The sequence below is a fragment of the Tachypleus tridentatus genome, chromosome 7 (assembly GCF_004210375.1).
Source record: "Tachypleus tridentatus isolate NWPU-2018 chromosome 7, ASM421037v1, whole genome shotgun sequence".
Lineage (NCBI taxonomy): Eukaryota > Metazoa > Arthropoda > Merostomata > Xiphosura > Limulidae > Tachypleus > Tachypleus tridentatus.
Window position 1 is genome coordinate 111,638,692 of NC_134831.1, and position 18,488 is coordinate 111,657,179.

The following is an 18,488-nucleotide window of genomic DNA, read 5'->3' on the forward strand; positions in this document are numbered from 1 at the left end:
GATGTTTAATGGTGGGATATGTAGATCAATCCATGCCACCTTACCCACGTGTAAAAACAGTGAAATAGGCTCTCCAACTTCTCTTCATGTAGTCATGCAGATGTTTAATGGTGGGATATATTGATCAATCCATGCCACCTTACCCACGTGTAGAGACAGTGAAATAGGCTCTCCAACTTCTCTTGATGTAGTCATGCAGATGTTTAATGGTGTGATACGTAGATCAATCCATGCCACCTTACCCACGTGTAAAAACAGTGAAATAGGCTCTCCAACTTCTCTTCATGTGGTCATGCAGATGTTTAATGGTGGGATATGTAGATCAATCCATGCCACCTTACCCACGTGTAAAAACAGTGAAATAGGTTCTCCAACTTCTCTTCATGTAGTCATGCAGATGTTTAATGGTGGGATATGTAGATCAATCCATGCCACCTTACCCACGTGTAAAAACAGTGAAATAGGCTCTCCAACTTCTCTTCATGTAGTCATGCAGATGTTTAATGGTGTGATATGTTGATCAATCCATGCCACCTTACCCACGTGTAAAAACAGTGAAATAGGCTCTCCAACTTCTCTTCATGTAGTCATGCAGATGTTTAATGGTGGGATATATTGATCAATCCATGCCACCTTACCCACGTGTAGAGACAGTGAAATAGGCTCTCCAACTTCTCTTCATGTAGTCATGCAGATGTTTAATGGTGTGATACGTAGATCAATCCATGCCACCTTACCCACGTGTAAAAACAGTGAAATAGGCTCTCCAACTTCTCTTCATGTAGTCATGCAGGTGTTTAATGATGTGATATGTTGATCAATCCATGCCACCTTACCCACGTGTAGAGACAGTGAAATAGGTTCTCCAACTTCTCTTCATGTAGTCATGCAGATGTTTAATGGTGTGATATGTTGATCAATCCATGCTACCTTACCCACGTGTAAAAACAGTGAAATAGGTTCTCCAACTTCTCTTCATGTAGTCATGCAGATGTTTAATGGTGGGATATGTTGATCAATCCATGCCACCTTACCCACGTGTAAAAACAGTGAAATAGGTTCTCCAACTTCTCTTCATGTAGTCATGCAGATGTTTAATGGTGTGATATGTTGATCAATCCATGCCACCTTACCCACGTGTAGAAACAGAGAAATAGGCTCTCCAACTTCTCTTCATGTAGTCATGCAGATGTTTAATGGTGTGATATGTTGATCAATCCATGCCACCTTACCCACGTGTAAAAACAGTGAAATAGGCTCTCCAACTTCTCTTCATGTAGTCATGCAGATGTTTAATGGTGGGATATATTGATCAATCCATGCTACCTTACCCACGTGTAAAAACAGTGAAATAGGCTCTCCAACTTCTCTTCATGTAGTCATGCAGATGTTTAATGCTGGGATATGTAGATCAAGCCATGCTACCTTACCCACGTGTAAAAACAGTGAAATAGGTTCTCCAACTTCTCTTCATGGTGTGATATGTTGATCAATCCATGCCACCTTACCCACGTGTAGAAACAGTGAAATAGGCTCTCCAACTTTACTTCATGTAGTCATGCAGGTGTTTAACGGTGGGATATGTTGATCAATCCATGCGACCTTACCCACGTGTAGAAATAGTGAAATAGGTTCTCCAACTTCTCTTCATGTAGTCATGCAGATGTTTAATGGTGTGATATGTTGATCAATCCATGCCACCTTACCCACGTGTAAAAACAGTGAAATAGGCTCTCCAACTTCTCTTCATGTAGTCATGCAGATGTTTAATGGTGGGATATATTGATCAATCCATGCCACCTTACCCACGTGTAGAGACAGTGAAATAGGCTCTCCAACTTCTCTTGATGTAGTCATGCAGATGTTTAATGGTGTGATACGTAGATCAATCCATGCCACCTTACCCACGTGTAAAAACAGTGAAATAGGCTCTCCAACTTCTCTTCATGTAGTCATGCAGGTGTTTAATGATGTGATATGTTGATCAATCCATGCCACCTTACCCACGTGTAGAGACAGTGAAATAGGTTCTCCAACTTCTCTTCATGTAGTCATGCAGATGTTTAATGGTGTGATATGTTGATCAATCCATGCTACCTTACCCACGTGTAAAACAGTGAAATAGGTTCTCCAACTTCTCTTCATGTAGTCATGCAGATGTTTAATGGTGGGATATGTTGATCAATCCATGCCACCTTACCCACGTGTAAAACAGTGAAATAGGTTCTCCAACTTCTCTTCATGTAGTCATGCAGATGTTTAATGGTGTGATATGTTGATCAATCCATGCCACCTTACCCACGTGTAGAAACAGAGAAATAGGCTCTCCAACTTCTCTTCATGTAGTCATGCAGATGTTTAATGGTGTGATATGTTGATCAATCCATGCCACCTTACCCACGTGTAAAAACAGTGAAATAGGCTCTCCAACTTCTCTTCATGTAGTCATGCAGATGTTTAATGGTGGGATATATTGATCAATCCATGCTACCTTACCCACGTGTAAAAACAGTGAAATAGGCTCTCCAACTTCTCTTCATGTAGTCATGCAGATGTTTAATGCTGGGATATGTAGATCAATCCATGCTACCTTACCCACGTGTAAAACAGTGAAATAGGTTCTCCAACTTCTCTTCATGGTGTGATATGTTGATCAATCCATGCCACCTTACCCACGTGTAGAAACAGTGAAATAGGCTCTCCAACTTTACTTCATGTAGTCATGCAGGTGTTTAACGGTGTGATATGTTGATCAATCCATGCCACCTTACCCACGTGTAGAAACAGCGAAATGGGTTCTCCAAATTCTCTTCATGTAGTCATGCAGATGTTTAATGGTGTGATATGTTGATCAATCCATGCCACCTTACCCACGTGTAGAAACAGCGAAATGGGTTCTCCAATTTCTCTTCATGTAGTCATGCAGGTGTTTAATGGTGTGATATGTAGATCAAGCCATGCTACCTTACCCACGTGTAAAAACAGTGAAATAGGTTCTCCAACTTCTCTTCATGTAGTCATGCAGATGTTTAATGGTGTGATATGTTGATCAATCCATGCCACCTTACCGACGTGTAAAAACAGTGAAATAGGTTCTCCAACTTCTCTTCATGGTGTGATATGTTGATCAATCCATGCCACCTTACCCACGTGTAGAAACAGTGAAATAGGCTCTCCAACTTTACTTCATGTAGTCATGCAGGTGTTTAATGGTGTGATATGTTGATCAATCCATGCCACCTTACCCACGTGTAGAAATAGTGAAATAGGTTCTCCAACTTCTCTTCATGTAGTCATGCAGATGTTTAATGGTGTGATATGTTGATCAATCCATGCCACCTTACCCACGTGTAAAAACAGTGAAATAGGCTCTCCAACTTCTCTTCATGTAGTCATGCAGATGTTTAATGGTGGGATACGTAGATCAATCCATGCCACCTTACCCACGTGTAAAAACAGTGAAATAGGCTCTCCAACTTCTCTTCATGTAGTCATGCAGGTGTTTAATGGTGTGATATGTTGATCAATCCATGCCACCTTACCCACGTGTAAAAGCAGTGAAATAGGCTCTCCAACTTCTCTTCATGTAGTCATGCAGATGTTTAATGGTGTGATATGTTGATCAATCCATGCTACCTTACCCACGTGTAAAAACAGTGAAATAGGCTCTCCAACTTCTCTTCATGTAGTCATGCAGATGTTTAATGGTGTGATATGTTGATCAATCCATGCCACCTTACCCACGTGTAGAAACAGAGAAATAGGCTCTCCAACTTCTCTTCATGTAGTCATGCAGATGTTTAATGGCGGGATATATTGATCAATCCATGCTACCTTACCCACGTGTAAAAACAGTGAAATAGGCTCTCCAACTTCTCTTCATGTAGTCATGCAGATGTTTAATGCTGGGATATGTAGATCAAGCCATGCTACCTTACCCACGTGTAAAAACAGTGAAATAGGTTCTCCAACTTCTCTTCATGGTGTGATATGTTGATCAATCCATGCCACCTTACCCACGTGTAGAAACAGTGAAATAGGCTCTCCAACTTCTCTTCATGTAGTCATGCAGATGTTTAATGGTGTGATATGTTGATCAATCCATGCCACCTTACCCACGTGTAAAAACAGTGAAATAGGCTCTCCAACTTCTCTTCATGTAGTCATGCAGATGTTTAATGGTGTGACATGTTGATCAATCCATGCCACCTTACCCACGTGTAAAAACAGTGAAATAGGTTCTCCAACTTCACTTCATGTAGTCATGCAGGTGTTTAATGGTGTGATATGTTGATCAATCCATTCCACCTTACCCACGTGTAGAAACAGTGAAATCAAAATAATAATAAAGACAGGCTACAGGTAGTTCCATACGACTTTAAGAGATTCCAGTTTTAACTTGGTGTCCAGTAGATGATTCACACTTTGTTACTTTCCTATCGTCCCCAGTGGCACTGTGGCAAATGTGTGGGTTTATAGCGTGAAAAATCGAGTTTTGATACTTGCAGTAGGCATACCACAAATAGCACATTGTGTAGTTTTGAGCTTAATAATAAGCAAATAAGCACTCCAGCTTCAAATATACATTATTCACATATAACAAACGTTCCCTCCACATCGGAATATTTTAGCGGCTGAAAGTACACGACGGTCCCTTCAGGTGGGATATCTGTCACTTTTTAAATGAAACTGTAAATCACTGATTTGCCTGATCTTTAAACGGTAAAATCCCACAAACAAGTTTTCTAAAAGTAAGGTACATTAACAAGATGGACTGGAGGACACGAGAGGAAGTAAACCATTTGGTGGTGAAACTAGATTACCCTGTAGAATATTTCACAGAAATAGAATCCGATTTACTCGGTCAAAGAGTTTTAAAAACAAGGTCATCTACAAAATCTTTTTTATCCTGAAAAGTAATTGACATATGGATCTAGGTTTCACTTAGAATACAAGGTCCTTTTTGTGGTCATGTTATACTTTGACCAGTAGAAAGTCTGGATCAGGCTCAAACAAAACCTTAAGGTTGTTGGATTCTGTGAAAGCGTTTATTGTCTGTTGTTTAATCGGTGCCATTAAGAAAATAAAATTAACCTAGAAAGTATCTTTATACGGGCCTCGACTAGTACCTGAGGGTCGCTGGTCGGAATCCCCGTTACACCAAACATGCTCGCCCTTTCAGCCCCTCGTGGGGGCGTTATAATCAATCCCAGTGTTCGTTGGTAAAAGTTTAGCACATTAGTTGAAGGTGGGTGGTGATGACTAGCTGCCTTCCTTCTAGTCTTACACTGCTAAATTAGGGACGGCTAGCACAGATAGCTCTCGTATAGCTTTGCGCGAAATTCAAAACAAACGAAAAAACACTCTTTATACGGATAAAAATCACTGACATTTAGGGCATCAAACCTGATTGTTTTCACGTTTTAATTTATCAACCGAGCAGTAAGTGGTTATAATAAAAAACGCATTTCTTTCGTGAACTTTGTATTACGTGATTCTTCCGGCTCTAAGCCTATTTTCAGTCAGAAATGTGACAAGAAGCTGAAAATAGAGATTTTAATAAATAGTGAATTGGAAGTTAATCGAAAAAAATCACTGAATTCTGATATAACTATACTTATAAAATTTGTATTATGTGAATCTACCAGTTCTAAGTCTCTGTTTCAGCTGACGACATAACTTACAATTTACAGTAGTAGACGACACAGCTGACGACGTAACTTACACTTTACAGTAGTAGACGACACAGCTGACGACGTAACTTACAATTTACAGTAGTAGACGACACAGCTGACGACGTAACTTACAATTTACAGTAGTAGACGACACAGATGACGACATAACTTACAATTTACAGTAGTAGACCACACAGCTGACGACATAACGTACAATTTACAGTAGTAGACGACACAGCTGACGACATAACTTACACTTTACAGTAGTAGACGACACAGCTGACGACATAACTTACAATTTACAGTAGTAGACGACACAGCTGACGACATAACTTACGATTTACAGTAGTAGACGACACAGCTGACGACATAACATACAATTTACAGTAGTAGACGACACAGATGACGACATAACTTACACTTTACAGTAGTAGACGACACAGATGACGACATAACTTACACTTTACAGTAGTAGACGACACAGCTGACGACGTAACTTACAATTTACAGTAGTAGACGACACAGCTGACGACGTAACTTACAATTTACAGTAGTAGACGACACAGCTGACGACGTAACTTACAATTTACAGTAGTAGACGACACAGCTGACGACGTAACCCACAATTTACAGTAGTAGACGACACAGCTGACGACGTAACTTACAATTTACAGTAGTAGACGACACAGCTGACGACGTAACTTACAATTTACAGTAGTAGACGACACAGCTGACGACGTAACTTACAATTTACAGTAGTAGACGACACAGCTGACGACGTAACTTACACTTTACAGTAGTAGACGACACAGCTGACGACGTAACTTACAATTTACAGTAGTAGACGACACAGCTGACGACGTAACTTACACTTTACAGTAGTAGACGACACAGCTGACGACGTAACTTACAATTTAGAGTAGTAGACGACACAGGTGACGACATAACTTACAATTTAGAGTAGTAGACGACACAGGTGACGACATAACTTACAATTTACAGTAGTAGACCACACAGGTGACGACGTAACTTACAATTTACAGTAGTAGACGACACAGGTGACAACGTAACTTACAATTTACAGTGGTAGACGACACAGATGACGACATAACTTACAATTTACAGTAGTAGACGACACAGCTGACGACATAACTTACAATTTACAGTAGTAGACGACACAGCTGACGACATAACTTACAATTTACAGTAGTAGACGACACAGCTGACGACATAACTTACAATTTACAGTAGTAGACGACACAGCTGACGACATAACTTACAATTTACAGTAGTAGACGACACAGCTGACGACATAACTTACACTTTACAGTAGTAGACGACACAGCTGACGACATAACTTACACTTTACAGTAGTAGACGACACAGCTGACGACATAACTTACACTTTACAGTAGTAGACGACACAGCTGACGACGTAACGTACAATTTAGAGTAGTAGACGACACAGCTGACGACGTAACGTACAATTTAGAGTAGTAGACGACACAGCTGACGACGTAACAATACAATTTAGAGTAGTAGACGACACAGCTGACGACGTAACGTACAATTTAGAGTAGTAGACGACACAGCTGACGACGTAACGTACAATTTAGAGTAGTAGACGACACAGCTGACGACGTAACGTACAATTTAGAGTAGTAGACGACACAGCTGACGACGTAACGTACAATTTAGAGTAGTAGACGACACAGCTGACGACGTAACGTACAATTTAGAGTAGTAGACGACACAGCTGACGACGTAACGTACAATTTAGAGTAGTAGACGACACAGCTGACGACGTAACGTACAATTTAGAGTAGTAGACGACACAGCTGACGACATAACTTAGAATTTAGAGTAGTAGACGACACATATGACGACATAACTTACAATTTACAGTAGTACACGACACATATGACGACATAACTTACAATTTACAGTAGTAGACGACACATATGACGACATAACTTACAATTTACAGTAGTAGACGACACAGCTGACGACATAACTTACAATTTAGAGTAGTAGACGACACAGATGACGACGTAACTTACAATTTAGAGTAGTAGACGACACAGCTGACGACATAACTTACAATTTAGAGTAGTAGACGACACAGGTGACGACGTAACTTACAATTTAGAGTAGTAGACGACACAGGTGACGACGTAACTTACAATTTAGAGTAGTAGACGACACAGGTGACGACGTAACTTACAATTTAGAGTAGTAGACGACACAGGTGACGACGTAACTTACAATTTACAGTAGTAGACCACACAGGTGACGACGTAACTTACAATTTACAGTAGTAGACGACACAGCTGACAACGTAACTTACAATTTACAGTGGTAGACGACACAGATGACGACATAACTTACAATTTACAGTAGTAGACGACACAGATGACGACATAACTTACAATTTACAGTAGTAGACGACACAGCTGACGACATAACGTACAATTTACAGTAGTAGACGACACAGCTGACGACATAACTTACACTTTACAGTAGTAGACGACACAGCTGACGACATAACTTACACTTTACAGTAGTAGACGACACAGCTGACGACATAACTTACAATTTACAGTAGTAGACGACACAGCTGACGACATAACCTGATTTACAGTAGTAGACGACACAGCTGACGACATAACTTACAATTTACAGTAGTAGACGACACAGATGACGACATAACTTACAATTTACAGTAGTAGACGACACAGATGACGACATAACTTACAATTTACAGTAGTAGACGACACAGATGACGACATAACATACAATTTACAGTAGTAGACGACACAAATGACGACATAACTTACAATTTACAGTAGTAGACGACACAGCTGACGACGTAACTTACACTTTACAGTAGTAGACGACACAGCTGACGACGTTACTTACACTTTACAGTAGTAGAAGACACAGATGACGACATAACTTACAATTTACAGTGGTAGACGACACAGATGACGACATAACTTACAATTTACAGTAGTAGACGACACAGATGACGACATAACTTACAATTTACAGTAGTAGACGACACAGCTGACGACATAACTTACAATTTACAGTAGTAGACGACACAGATGACGACGTAACTTACAATTTAGAGTAGTAGACGACACAGGTGACGACATAACTTACAATTTACAGTAGTAGACGACACAGGTGACGACATAACTTACAATTTACAGTAGTAGACGACACAGCTGACGACGTAACTTACACTTTACAGTAGTAGACGACACAGCTGACGACATAACTTACAATTTAGAGTAGTAGACGACACAGGTGACGACATAACTTACAATTTACAGTAGTAGACCACACAGCTGACGACATAACTTACAATTTACAGTAGTAGACGACACAGCTGACGACATAACTTACAATTTACAGTAGTAGACGACACAGATGACGACATAACTTACAATTTACAGTAGTAGACGACACAGATGACGACATAACTTACAATTTACAGTAGTAGACGACACAGATGACGACATAACTTACAATAGTAGACGTGTGATAACCATTTAGTTTTTTTTTCACTTCAGTCTCACGTTACAAACACGAGCCCTTTCTAATGCTTTGGATAGATTCGTGGTACTGTTTACTCAGTTTAGTTGTGGAACCTTATGTTACCCATACATAATTCAGATTATACACACACTTCTATAAAGTAACCATAGTAACCAACACCGTTGTAAGAGAGCCTGTCGCATCATCTGGTTATTACAGCTACACTTGTAACCAACACCGTTGTAAGAGAGGCTGTCGCATCATCTGGTTATTACAGCTACATTTGTAACCAACACCGTTGTAAGAGAGGCTGTCGCATCATCTGGTTATTACAGCTACACTTGTAACCAACACCGTTGTAAGAGAGGCTCTCCCATGGTCCATTTATTATAGTTACAGTAACGACTGTAACCAACACCGTTGTAAGAGAGGCTCTCCTATGGTCCATTTATTGTAGTTGTTGCCAACGGGGGTCACTTTCAACATTGTTTATAATTGTCATTCATATTTACCTCCTGTATTCTATATTGAAACATGTCTGTTGATACATACATAAGTGCACAGTGACTTTCTGAACACCCTGTAGACAGTATTTCAGAACTACCTTTTGTCTCCACGAGTCAATGACCGATACACTTTTCCATTAACGCCAGAACTTATTAGTTGGACTAGACGATGAGAAATATATTTATTAAACGTTATTTATATATGCAGCAATTTACCCTGAAAGGTATGGTTTATACGCTGAAAGCAGACGAAATATTGGAATAAAACCATCAGGTCTACGAACTGCTTTAAGCACTATACATCTATCGACTTTTTTTTTTTTTTTTTTATAAACTCTTTAATTTGCCAATTGTGACGTATAAGAATTCACTGTAGATATAGGTTCACAGAAATATGTATAGATATCGACATTCTAGGCAAACAACCAAACTTATTATATTTGAAATTATTTAACGTATCTAAAAACATCAAAACTTAAAAATATACACGAAACTTTAAAATAAATGAATAATTCAGCATGTTATAGAAATAAACACAGAATAACACGCGTAAAATTTAAATAACCTAATATTTATATCACTTTTGACCGTAGAAGGCGATTGATATGTTGTATTTTTTCCAGCGATTCTAATTTCTAATCTCTCTCTGACTTATGATTACGAGTTTCAAACACATTTCGAAAGTTACCAAAACTTGTCGAAGTCCGACAAATAAAACAGGTCCTACTTACGTGTCTGATTTAAAAACCCTAACAAAGTTTTATACAACAGTCTTAACTCTAACAACCAAGTTTCATACAACAGCGTAAACAATTGTATTCGTTCGCATATTCAGCTAAATAACTATTATTCATAATTATGTTTGTAAAGCAATTTTAAAGAATTATTTTAACACTATACTTTATTCAACAATTATTTTTTATTTCTTTAATTTTTCTGGCTATATACACATTATTTGTTACGCGTGATACTAATACCAGTAATTGTAAGTACAATGAAAAAAGTCTAATTCGAATTAAAATATTATTGTAACTAACAAGCGAGTAAAGTAGTAATAAATCTTACTTAAAAAGTAGCTGAATCTAATCTCTTAACATATTCTATGACAAGGCCAATAATTAAAGTGTATTTGTGTTTTATTTCAGCGTTTAATCAACCCATCTGCAGTGCTACATTTAGTCTTCATTTTTATCTAAAGTTCTATTTAATAGCAGCGTTTGAGCGAGTGCGATTTTACAGCCTCTTGAAGTTTGAAATTAACTTTGAGATGAAAATATATAGTTTTAAACTTCACTCCTCAAATATCAGATGTCATCTGCAGTGCATTATTTTGTAAATATGGGTTACTGAACAATTCTATTTTATTAGAGTTAGAAATTTCTCTCCAATACTTGCTTTGACTCGAGAACGGCTGACGATTGAAAATCAATAAAAGTATCACTTATTTATTTAGTCCTAACATTCAAGTTCGTAAACATCACGTTTGTTAAACAATACAAAAACAAACAAATATGTAAATTGTACGCTCAGTCAGTTATTCTTACCTGTCTGGCCTTTCCCTAGTGTTTTCTCTAGTCGGTAAGGCCCAACAAACCGATACTGATGTGTGTCGTTCGCCAGTTGTCTGGCGTGCAATCTTGCCATTGTTTTTGACATGGTCAGTGAACGTTCGCAAAATGTAAACCCTTCAGTCCTTGACCAGGCCTTTACTCTTGAATTAATAGAGCCACTAGTACTTCGGCCATAAAATGTTTGAATGACCTGGATAACACGGTATCTCCTTGAACGTTCTCTGAGTCGTCTGGTGCCGCTACTACGTCGCAGAGTATGAGAGATCAATGTTACAGTCTTTCAGAAAGGATTCGAGATAGTTGTTGATTGGTGTTGGTAGCGCCCTCTATAGCATATATAGTGCTTTCGTTTTTTTTAACAAACTAGGTTAAATGATGTAACATCCACATCAAGACGTGTATGGTTTACTTATTGAAACCTTATATTTAAAAAAAATGTAATTAATTAAAGAGAGTCTTAACAAACAATTGAGAGTGCAACTTTAACATATTTTACCAACACTTCTTAAAGAAAGACGACATAAAATGAATATACTGTACACAAAATATTTCATTTAACTTAGAATTGACAAAGCTAGTATTAAATATATTTAACGTAATAACAATAGTTACATGGTAAATACTTCTATGGAAAATTCGTGATCAGATAGAAGAACAAATATAATACACTAATATTCCGTAAATGTTTTCGTGAAGGCCCTAGTTACAACAGACAAATATATTTGCTTGCGACTAAATTAACATACGTGATATTTATAGCTTAAAATCAAATTATAACAACGATAATAAAATTAAACTTAATTAAAAGATAATCGTATTAATAAAATTAATTGTTACGAAAACTAAGTTATAATATTAAGATAATATAGAATACAAATTCAACTTCGACTCTAATTATTTCATTTAGTCCCTAATATTTGAACCGATAGACTGGAAGGAATGCAGCTAATGAACGACATGAGTTTTTGTAAATCATGCAATGGTTAGATTTAACCATCGTCTTATAACACACTCACATTGGCAGTAGGACCAAAACTATGGCTTTTCGGATCCACAGCCCGATACATCAACCATTAGGCCACACCTCTTCCACGAGAGTTTTAAATTCTAACGCCAAGCAAACGTTAATCGTCATTTTTTAAATACAGAAAACGCAGTATTACATACTATTATTTTAGTGAATGTAATCTGACAACAGGTTCAGAGTTGATTTGTTAAAAACAAAGAGCACGTGTATTGTTTAAAAAGTGTATTGCTGTGAAATGTAATACACCTATTTTAACGTGAAGCGAAAATTCATTATTCACGTTATGTTTACCTGTAAACCGTTATATTATTGTTTATTTTTACGTACAGGAAAACAGTAAAGTCAGCTGTGATGTACTTAGTAAAATAAACGCATGATTTGAAAGTTTTAAAATAATTTCTATAAATGAGTTGGGAATAAAATGGTCGCTTGTTTCTTACTGCCCCCCCCTCCAGTTGCACAAAGGAATGTCTGTCTATTAGCAATAGAAATCAGGTTTCGAAAACCATGGTAGGCAGAGCACACATAACCCTATGTATAGCTTTGAGCCTAACTACAAACAAAGAAACAAACAAATTTTCTTACGAAATACCAATAGTTATTCCAGGACGATCAAAAACTTGTTCATGTCTGTTGCGCCCTCTGATGGATCAACTCAAAGACAGGCGACTGATGTTTCAGTCTGTACAATAAAAATCACACTTAAAAAGTTTCAAGGTATCGTAGGCGACACAAATTGCTTTTAGCTCAAACAATCAAAGCATTTCGTCTTTCTTCTAATCTCTATTCAAACATGTCTGCTATATTAATCACCCCCCGCATGTCCATCGTGTGAGTACACCGTGTAATATTCAAATCTCTAACCAAACGTGTCTGCTATGTTAATCACCCCCGCATGTCCATCATGTTAGTGCACCGTGTAATATTCAAATCTCTAACCAAACGTGTCTGCTATGTTAATCACTTGCATGTCCATCATGTTGGTGCACCGTGTAATATTCAAATCTCTAACCAAACGTGTCTGCTATGTTAATCACCCGCATGTCCATCATGTTGGTGCACCGTGTAATATTCAAATCTCTAACCAAACGTGTCTGCTATGTTAATCACTTGCATGTCCATCATGTTGGTGCACCGTAATATTCAAATCTCTAACCAAACGTGTCTGCTATGTTAATCACCCTTGCATGTCCATCATGTTGGTGCACCGTGTAATATTCAGATCTCTAACCAAACGTGTCTGCTATGTTAATCACCCCGCATGTCCATCGTGTTAGTGCACCGTGTAATATTCAAATCTCTAACCAAACGTGTCTGCTATATTAATCACCCCCGCATGTCCATCATGTTAGTGCACCGTGTAATATTCAAATCTCTAACCAAACGTGTCTGCTATGTTAATCAACCCCGCATGTCCATCATGTTGGTGCACCGTGTAATATTCAAATCTCTAACCAAACGTGTCTGCTATGTTAATCACCCCGCATGTCCATCATGTTGGTGCACCGTGTAATATTCAAATCTCTAACCAAACGTGTCTGCTATATTAATCACCCCCGCATGTCCATCATGTTAGTGCACCGTGTAATATTCAAATCTCTAACCAAACGTGTCTGCTATGTTAATCAACCCCGCATGTCCATCATGTTAGTGCACCGTGTAATATTCAAATCTCTAACCAAACGTGTCTGCTATGTTAATCACCCCCCGCATGTCCATCATGTTAGTGCACCGTGTAATATTCAAATCTCTAACCAAACGTGTCTGCTATGTTAATCACCCCCGCATGTCCATCATGTTAGTGCACCGTGTAATATTTATCTGTAATACTGTAAAGAAAAGAAAAACATTTCTTGGTATCATAGTCAGATAACATTATGGTTTTGATTAAATTCATATTTGTAATTTAGTAATGATAGCCTTTCGTTACCAGCGTTAATCTTAGAATAAGTACAGTTTTGCACTCTTAATAACCCAACATATTTTGTACTCTAAAAGTACTTGCAATCGATTATTTGAATCAACATTTAATTCCAATTAACGTGAAATTAACTCCAAAGTCGTAGCGCCCTCTATCTTCCCACACACTTACGTATAGAAATTAATATATGATGACGTGTAGCTGAAGGTAAAGGTTGAAGAAAGCTCTAATTAAGCTAATCAAATCTATGCTAGCTTGTGAAACAAACAAGATATAAGGGTCATTGTTAATTACCTAAATTTAAGTGCTTTCTTCATGATAAACGATCACTTCTCGTTGTTTACAATACTGGTATCGGGAACACAGAATTAGTGTTATGTTCTGTACATAATCAAACTGGTTATTTTAATTACAACTAAAACAACTTAAAAGTATTTTAAACGATGGCATTTCATCAGTAAATATTATACACAATTTAATTTAAACTTATGCATTCTGTGATACAGTGCGATAGTACGACTAATATTTCATAATGATTAAAATGCACTCAACCAAACCATCAGTTGAGTATAAATACAGTTTGCAATCTTCTTGTCTGTCATGCAAACTGATGGAGAGAATTATCTCCAATCGTCTCCTCCATTTTTGCGAATCGAATAACATCCTTCCAGAATCTCAAAATGCCTCCAGAAAAAATAGGCAAATAACAGATCACCTCACACGACTCACCGAATCAATCTACAAAGCTTTCAACAACGATCAAGTAACCATCGGGGTATTCCTAGATGTCAAAAAGGCATTCGACAGCGTATGGCACAATGCCATCAAATACAAACTAAATCACCTGCAAATAAATCTCACGATAGTTAAATGGATTTCAAATTTCTTAACCAATAGAACAGCACAAGTAAAAGTCAATAAAACTATATCCAAATCATTTAATATAACTGCAGGAGTGCCCCAAGGATCAGTCCTCTCTCCACTTCTATACATAATTTTCGTCAGTGACATACCTTTCCCAAATCTAACATACACACACAATACGCAGACGACATCGCTATCTGGAGCACCTCCAGAAACCCAGTGATGGCCATGTCTCGCGTACAAGAATCACTAAATAACGTCTCAACATGGAACAACAAGTGGAGAGTCGTGTTAAATCCAACGAAAACACAAGCAATCACCTTCTATAGGAAATTAAAGAAGCAAAGAAAAAATCTAGAAAAAATAAAACTATCACTCGGAAACTCAACCATTAACATGAGCAAAAACATCACATTCCTTGTTATCACTTTCGACACAAAACTAACATGGAAAAACATATAAACAATATACACTCATCAATCAGAAAAAGGATTTCACATCTAATGACTATAACCGGTAAACAATCGAAATGCTCACCAAACACCATTATGCAAATATACAAGGCTTACATCCGTCCACTAATAGAGTACGGATGTCAAGTAACATACAATATGTCAAACAACACACTCCAGAAAATCCAAGTTCAACAGAACAGAATATTAAAATCTGCATTCAGCCTACCATCATTCACGCCAACAAATTATCTACACCAAATTAGCAATTTACCAACACTAAGAGATAGAATAACGGAAATATCACTTAAATATTATCTAAAAGCAGAAAACAGAAACAAACTAACGGCATCACTATACAAATTAACTAGTGCACCAACAAAATACATTTCACCTTACAACATATTTCAAGAATCACAAATTGCTCAACAAAGAATGTAAATAAATAAATCCATGTCATTAACATGTATTCCTTTTTTTTTCAGATACCGGGCACACGACAGGCAAAACTTTCGGCGCCTGTCCTGTAAAAGTGGGTTTTCTCGGGGCACTCCCGTTTCCCCCCACAACAAAAAAACTTAGGCATTGGATTTCTAGATCCCAGGCAATTTTATTGCCGGACCCTGAATCGCGCCGTTTGATTTGATTTGAATTCTATTCATGAATTGTATTCATGTTCACATTTGCTTGACTTCTTCCTTTCGGGACAGGTCTCGGCCTTTCTTTCCGGTGCTGCCTTTGCCTCCACCCAAGACAACATTTAGAGAGTCATCCTCCACCCAAAGAGTTAAATATAATAATAATAATTAATTTAAAAAACAAAAAAAACAAAAAAAAAGAACCTATTCCTAATAACAATTCACGAAAGGGGACGAAGAGGAACCACAACGTTCCTGAATACCCCAGTTGGAGAGAGAACTCTTCTGATTTCTCTCTCTAAACTAAACCCCTGCCACGTTAGTTTGAGTTTGAGTTTGTCTGTCATCCACATAACAACAACTAGCGAGATTTAATCAGCTAAGCCATTTAAGCGAGGACGTTACCCCAGTGGCACAAAAATAAGTCTACGGACTTAAACTTAAGAAACTGGTTGTCATGGCCTTCATGGGCAGAGCATTAATAGTCTATAGTGTAGCTTTGTGCTTAACTTCAAATAAGTGACGACTTGTCCAAATAATAAATCAACAATGTAAATAATTTTTACCTAACTATCAGTTAATAAAATAGAGTTGTGAAATTGAACGTTACTTATTTTTATAAAATAATAAATATTTTTACTGGATAATATTTATTAAACACATAAATATTAAATTTATACAAATGATTTAAACTAAAGGGATCTCCAACAATTAGATAAAAGTTAATACATAAATTTGTGGGTGGCTAACCATTGGGAGGGAAGATAATTATGTAATAATTAAAACTCGAAACTTACAGTATCTGACGAAACTCAAACATCAGAAACTTCCAGTATCTGACGAAACTCAGACATCAGAAACTTCCAGTATCTGACGAAACTCAAACATCAGAAACTTCCAGTATCTGACGAAACTCAGACATCAGAAACTTTCAGTATCTGACGAAACTCAAACATCAGAAACTTCCAGTATCTGACGAAACTCAAACATCAGAAACTTCCAGTATCTGACGAAACTCAGACATCAGAAACTTCCAGTATCTGACGAAACTCAAACATCAGAAACTTCCAGTATCTGACGAAACTCAAACATCAGAAACTTCCAGTATCTGACGAAACTCAGACATCAGAAACTTCCAGCATCTGACGAAACTCAGACATCAGAAACTTCCAGCATCTGACGAAACTCAAACATCAGAAACTTCCAGTATCTGACGAAACTCAAACATCAGAAACTTCCAGTATCTGACGAAACTCAAACATCAGAAACTTCCAGTATCTGACGAAACTCAGACATCAGAAACTTCCAGTATCTGACGAAACTCAAACATCAGAAACTTCCAGTATCTGACGAAACTCAGACATCAGAAACTTCCAGTATCTGACGAAACTCAGACATCAGAGAAACGAAATAAAACATCGCACATTTTACAAATATTTCATTCATTACCACCTCGTGTTCACTTTTAAATCTAATGATGGTAACTGTCAGGTTTAGCTGATGATGGTAACTATCAGGTTTAGTTGATGATGGTAACTGTCAGGTTTAGTTAATGATGGTGACTGTCAGGTTTAGTTACTGATGGTAACTGTCAGGTTTAGTTGATGATGGTGACTGTCAGGTTTAGTTAATGATGGTGACTGTCATGTTTAGTTAATGATGGTAAGTGTTAGGTTGGTTTGATGATGGTAACTGTCAGGTTTAGTTAATGATGGTGACTGTCAGGTTTAGTTAATGATGGTGACTGTCATGTTTAGTTAATGATGGTAAGTGTTAGGTTGGTTTGATGATGGTAACTATCAGGTTTAGTTTATGATAGTAACTGTCAGGTTTAGTTAATGATGGTGACTGTCATGTTTAGTTAATGATGGTAAGTGTTAGGTTGGTTTGATGATGGTAACTGTCAGGTTTAGTTAATGATGGTGACTGTCATGTTTAGTTAATGATGGTAAGTGTTAGGTTGGTTTGATGATGGTAACTATCAGGTTTAGTTTATGATAGTAACTGTCAGGTTTAGTTTATGATAGTAACTGTCAGGTTTAGTTGGTGATGGTAACTATCAGGTTTAGCTGATGGTAACTATCAGATTTAGTTTATGATAGTAACTGTCAAGTTTAGTTTATGATAGTAACTGTCAGGTTTAGTTGGTGATGGTAACTATCAGGTTTAGCTGATGGTGACTTTATGTGTAAACCTTGGTAGAAATAAATAAAATATGTGTAAATACAAGTTTTTCTTACTTCTCTAAATTCTGTAATAAATGTATGAAAGGTATTTGGAATTTAAATACC

At 37.5% G+C, this 18,488-nt stretch overlaps 1 protein-coding gene across 4 annotated transcripts in view; it reads right to left on the reverse strand.

Annotated features, from left to right (window-relative positions):
* LOC143256403 (serine/threonine-protein kinase BRSK2-like) overlaps nt 1–11,662 on the reverse strand; it is a 90,833-nt gene extending 79,171 nt beyond the window's left edge. The window contains exon 1 of one of the 4 annotated variants that reach the window (XM_076513606.1): nt 11,269–11,662. Coding sequence is in view for 2 of the 4 variants with exons in the window: in XM_076513602.1 (XP_076369717.1) it covers nt 11,269–11,380 (112 nt within the window). In the remaining 2 variants the exon portion in view is untranslated. The remainder of the gene's footprint in view (nt 1–11,268) is intronic. The other 3 variants (XM_076513602.1, XM_076513603.1, XM_076513601.1) reach the window with 3 other exon arrangements.
* Between the last annotated feature and the right edge of the window lie 6,826 nt (nt 11,663–18,488).